Below are 5,230 nucleotides of genomic sequence, written 5' to 3'. Positions count from 1 at the left end.
ATGACCCCATACCCAACCTTCACATCATTGGTATTCTAATCCCCCTTTTTTTAATTCTAAAGCACAAATATTAACATTTATTCTACACCATAACCGTGGTTTAATAGACACATTTTTCGACTTTATACAATACTATAAAATATCATGTTTCATCATTACTTTGTACAGTTTCTTAAAATAACTATTGCATTTAAGTTATCACCAACCATCCTCAGTGTCTTTTCACCTCCCTAATCGTACGGAGAGCAGCTATACTCAATCTTCTGGATTCTATCTAGAGTGCTTGGCAGATTTTAAGTCTAATCTCATACGTTCTATCCTTGTACTCATGGAGCAACGCAATATAATCCCCATAGCTTTATTTTGCCAAATTTCCAAGGGCCTCAGCTCCCTCAGTGAGTAATTTACCAGAACAAGCGCTGCATAGTCAATAACGCATCTATGGTCTTATTAAAACCTTTATACATACTTAGGTATTTATAGTAAGAGTTAACATATTCTGAAACTTTAACATTCATTACAAGATTATTACCATTAACCATCCGTGACTGATTTTTATTTTTTTCATCGTGTAGGCTACCACCAATCCCATAAGCATGCATAAGTTTTGCAACTCGCCAAAGCTCTTGTCAAAACTGTCTCATCAACACATTTTACTGAAATATCATCAGCCTAGATTATCTCAGTTCCTCAATGAAAGCAATGCATTCAAATTTTATCCATTTAGATATTGCATAGAGTAAAACTGATTACATGACCTTGTGGAGTGCCTGATTCCACCAACATTCCTTCAGACTGGCATCCCTGATACCATCTTGGCACTCCTTCTGTCATGTATGTCTCAACGTAAATGCAAGACATGTTACGTAATGCAATGCTGCATGCAAATACTTATGTAATGAGCGCGGGAACGCGTCATGCAGTGTTGCCACACTCTCGGATTGGAATGATCGTACTGGCTCCTCAAAATTATGGGGTTTTCAGTAAAAATATCGTACAAAATTGTAGATTTTATCGTAATTATTATCTTACACTGTTTCTGATATTTAACACATTTTTATAACTTAACAAAATAATGAATATATGTATTATTTCTTTGTAGTCATTAATATCTTGCAATTTACATAATTAAGAGAAAAAATACAAATGAAACATTTCTCTACAAAAACGAAAAAATGGAATTATGAATAATTAGTTGTTATGAACAATTGTTATGAACGAATTATTACTATATTGTATTGACACTGTGTAAAGAAAAAGTATACAACTTAGAACGTCACTTCTTTCCATAATGTAAACTAAACTGATAACGAATTAACACGAAGATATGTGAGTTGATAGGCCCACTCATACATATCTTTAAACACGCCAAAACATCGAAAATCAAAATAGCATAACTGAGTAGTAATTTAAAATAAATATATATAAATAAACATGACTGGTACTGATACTTATCCCATGATAAAGAAATTAATAACAATAATGTAAAGTATATCTTTAAGAATCTTCTTCCAAATCAAATTCATGTTCTCTGATGTTCTGGAATAACTGTGCATGATTATTTATTCTGGAAAACATATCATTTGCAGGAGTAAAATAAACACATGACCCTCCTGAACCTTTGATGCAACTAGCAGAGAGTAGAGCCCCATTAACTGTCCTTGTTTTCAATCTGTTTCTTTGTTTAGTTTTAAAGAGGTTAACTTGACTGAACACTCGTTCGCATTCAGCAATAGAGTGCGGCAAGCAAAGAGCAGTTAGAGCAAAATTGGCTAGGTCTGAAAAACTAGACTCTTTTTGGGACACTACTCCCCAGAACTTATCAGGTGACTCATTAACGAGATGTTTAAGTTCATGTTGCAATATGGAAAACATTCTCCATCGGTCATCCAGCTTTTGAAGTAGTGAGTGGTCATCTGGGGGTACAATCAGAGGAAGTTCAGATGCAAGAGGGAATAAGGAAGGGATTCTTTCTCTGAATTCTGATGAGAGAGCATTTTTTGGACAGAGACAGTTTAACTTTGACAGGACACCATAATTGAAATTATACCTCTTCTTTATTTCTGTGCATGCCACTACAAGGAAACTTCTGCACCTCTGAAAAAACTCCTGCTGTTGAGCTTTCTTTTCCTGTATGGAAGGGTTATTTAATCCCTGCATAACTTTAACTCCGAGGTACATTTGGCTGTCACTAAGATGCCTGTCATGTCTTTCAGGATTTACAGTACTTAGATCAGTTTTCATTACATAGGTCCTGTCCATAGATGAGAGAAGGTCTCTGAATAGCATGGACACTTTATCATGGAGAACTGTTATTACTGCTTTATCTGACTGGAAAAATTTGTTGAACTCAGTAAACTTTGGAAGAACCCAGTCAAGGAACATGAAATATACCTTCATGAAAGGATCATGAAGGGAGCTGATAATCAACTCTGTTGCTAATAGTTTCTCCGAGAAAAATAGCTTCAGTGCCTCCCACTGTTCCAATAGCCTTTGAACCACGGCAACTAAAGATAACCATCTAGTTTGGGAAGGATGGAGAACTTTGTGGTTTGAGATCACAGAATGATTGAAATTGCTTGTACTCACTTTGACGTTTGCTACTACATTTAAAGAAGTTGTAGACTTCCCTGGCTAAGTCTTCACATCTTCTAGGCAGACCTCTACATGCTTGGCTTGCACAAAGATGAGCCAAGTGGCAAATACACTTCATCACCGTGAGACCTGGGCAGTCACTTCGAAAGTGACTTGAAACTGAATTATTCACGCCCATCATCACGCTACAACCATCAGCACCAAAGCCTATCATATTCTTAATGGGCACATTATGATCTTTAAATGTTTTCATCATTCCTTCATACAAACTCTTGCCAATGGCACCTCTCTCAACACTTTCTGGGTCATCAGCATTGTATACGTCGTAAAGTTCCCAAAACTTACTCTCCACTGGTAATGAATCTACATAAAAAAATCTAACAACCACACAAGATGTTTTAACAGAACCAATATCAGTTGATTCGTCACACATTACACTGAACTTACATTCCTGCAATTTCTTGGCAAGGGCCTTTTTATGTGATTCACCTATGACATTGGTAACGACAGCTGTAGCTTTAGTTCTCTTTAAAGAAATTGACTGTACAATTATGGAGTCAGGGAAAATATCTTTTAAGAGATCAGTTAAGTGTTCTGTTACATTAAATGCAATATTGTGCTCTGAAAGAAATCCAGCAAGTTTAATCTCAGCTCTAGCTATTTGATTTTGTAATATACTACACTGGGGTTTCTGAAAGAACTTTGCAATCGAAGCCTGCTCAGTTGGTAGGCTACATTTTTTCAATATGGGGAATGTTTCTTCCCTTTTGCATGTTAACTCTGCAACCATAACTACATTGCAAACCCGGCACTTGGCTTTCAGAGGATCATTAGAGACATCTTGTAACCATGGCTTGAAAGCTGAATCAGCTTCCCACTCTTTCCTATAGCGTTGCTGGCGATGTGGTCCCGCTTTTGATGGAGCCTGTAACCATACAGTAATTTCAAAAGGTGTGGGAACAAACATTAGTTACCCCTCTCATATACTTTGATTTCTCCAAGGGACAATATTTTAAAGTGTGAAAAAAATAATCCAGATTTTAGCGGTAACAATAATTTCAAAGAGCGACCAGCATCCATTCTATTATAAATTGTGAGGAAATTCCTTGTAACCACCCAACAAGGGCACTAGCCTAACCTAATACTTTTACCTAACGTGTCACTGAAGTGGCTATTACTTATCCAGGGGGCTCCGCATCCCACATCCCACGTTTAGGGCTTTAATCACTAGAAAATGCGTTAAAAATATATTACAAGCACTAGCCTAACCTAATACTTCTTACCTGTCACTGTAGTTGCTATTACTTAGCCAGGGGCGAAGTCCTTTGATCTCCTCACTATATGTTATATATTTTTAGAATCTACTCCGACTGCTCTTTGAATTTATGCATATAAAAATTCCTATATCTTGTGAGCCCCTATTCTTAAGATTAACCGTCTATCCTACCAGCCCCAGTGAAATAGCCTCTTCCTATTTCTATCATGTTATTTAAATTCATAAATGTTTCCGTATATGTCTTGTTAAATAGGCCTATATTATGCCTTTGTGGAAAGGCTAAGCTACAGGATATATATATATATATATATATATATATATATATATATATATATATATATATATATATATATATATATATATATATATATATATTGTAATTCTATATTTCCTGGGAAATCCCAGGTTTGATTCTGAAATTATATTTACAGATTTGTAACCAAACCTGGAAACCCTAACTATTAAGCCTATAACTTGCACCAGTAAAATTACCTTTCTTTTTCGTGGGGTAACTGGGGTTGCTGATAATTCCTCATTATCATCACTGTTTGCCTCAGCCATGGTAGACAACAATAACAACAACAACACACAGTGACAGAGGGAGGGTGGTTCAGTACGCTAGAACCGGGGTCGAGAGCTCCGGACTCTTTGCAGAGTGGGGAAAGCTTACGTTACAATTGGCGACAATTGGCGGCAAGCCATGTACGGACTCCGAAATAATTTTTTTTTTATAAATTAGCCTGTTACATGGAGGAGTTCACCGACCACTTATATTTGTAATTATATACTTATCAACGCCTTAGAATTATCGCACAAACCGTACGATAAGGGAAAATGCTATCGTACATCGTACCAAGGCCGTTTTATCGTACATGTACGATAATTATCGTACGTATGGCAACACTGGTCATGTTAAATGTATAAGTATAATAAATTATTATCGTGTTTAGAATTGAATACGACACACAAGCTTCGATCCTGTAAATTCTACCTCTTGTATGTAGGATTCCTTATTGTGTGTTGAGCTCCGATGCTCAAATGTTTGTTATGATTCTGTTATAATGCCTACACTTTTGTATTTTGTATACACGTTTACTGCCCTCCTTCAAAATGTCCGCTCTGTAATAAAGACACAAGAGAGAAAGTGGTCTAATTAATCCCAGCACATCGACGCGACTATCGACGAGGGATGACATTCAACCTCAAATACTAAAAGACCATCATTCACTCCCCACCGGGAAGAGTGAAGAACTGTAGTATGTGTTATATATGCTAACACATGCGACACCTTCCAGTTAAGTAGCTGTAAATCCATCTCAATAGGACACCCTTAACGCCTTTATTGACAAGTTAATCCAC

General features: G+C 36.5%; 1 protein-coding gene across 1 annotated transcript; it reads right to left on the bottom strand.

Annotated features, from left to right (window-relative positions):
- Positions 1–1,143: 1,143 nt before the first annotated feature.
- On the bottom strand, positions 1,144–4,432 carry LOC136831027 (protein FAM200B-like). The gene is made up of 3 exons (XM_067090972.1): positions 4,364–4,432; positions 2,707–3,520; positions 1,144–2,600 (listed from the first exon to the last, which is right to left on the bottom strand). The coding sequence occupies exons 1-3, from the start codon at positions 4,430–4,432 to the stop codon at positions 1,498–1,500; spliced, it is 1,986 nt and encodes a 661-aa protein (XP_066947073.1). The 3' UTR covers positions 1,144–1,497.
- Between the last annotated feature and the right edge of the window lie 798 nt (positions 4,433–5,230).

This window comes from Macrobrachium rosenbergii, chromosome 48 (genome assembly GCF_040412425.1).
Source record: "Macrobrachium rosenbergii isolate ZJJX-2024 chromosome 48, ASM4041242v1, whole genome shotgun sequence".
Classification (NCBI taxonomy): Eukaryota; Metazoa; Arthropoda; class Malacostraca; order Decapoda; family Palaemonidae; genus Macrobrachium; species Macrobrachium rosenbergii.
This window is presented reverse-complemented; position numbering and strand designations above follow the sequence as displayed.

What these genes read in the sequence shown, in the direction of transcription:
- LOC136831027 (XM_067090972.1), bottom strand. Translation starts at nt 4,432, where the DNA reads ATGGCTGAGGCAAACAGTGATGATAATGAGGAATTATCAGCAACCCCA. An exon ending in TTACCCCACGAAAAAGAAAG is followed by an intron (nt 3,521 to 4,363) that starts GTAATTTTACTG and finishes GTATGGTTACAG; the next exon opens with GCTCCATCAAAAGCGGGACC. An exon ending in AGGTCTCACGGTGATGAAGT is followed by an intron (nt 2,601 to 2,706) that starts GTATTTGCCACT and finishes TAAATGTAGTAG; the next exon opens with CAAACGTCAAAGTGAGTACA.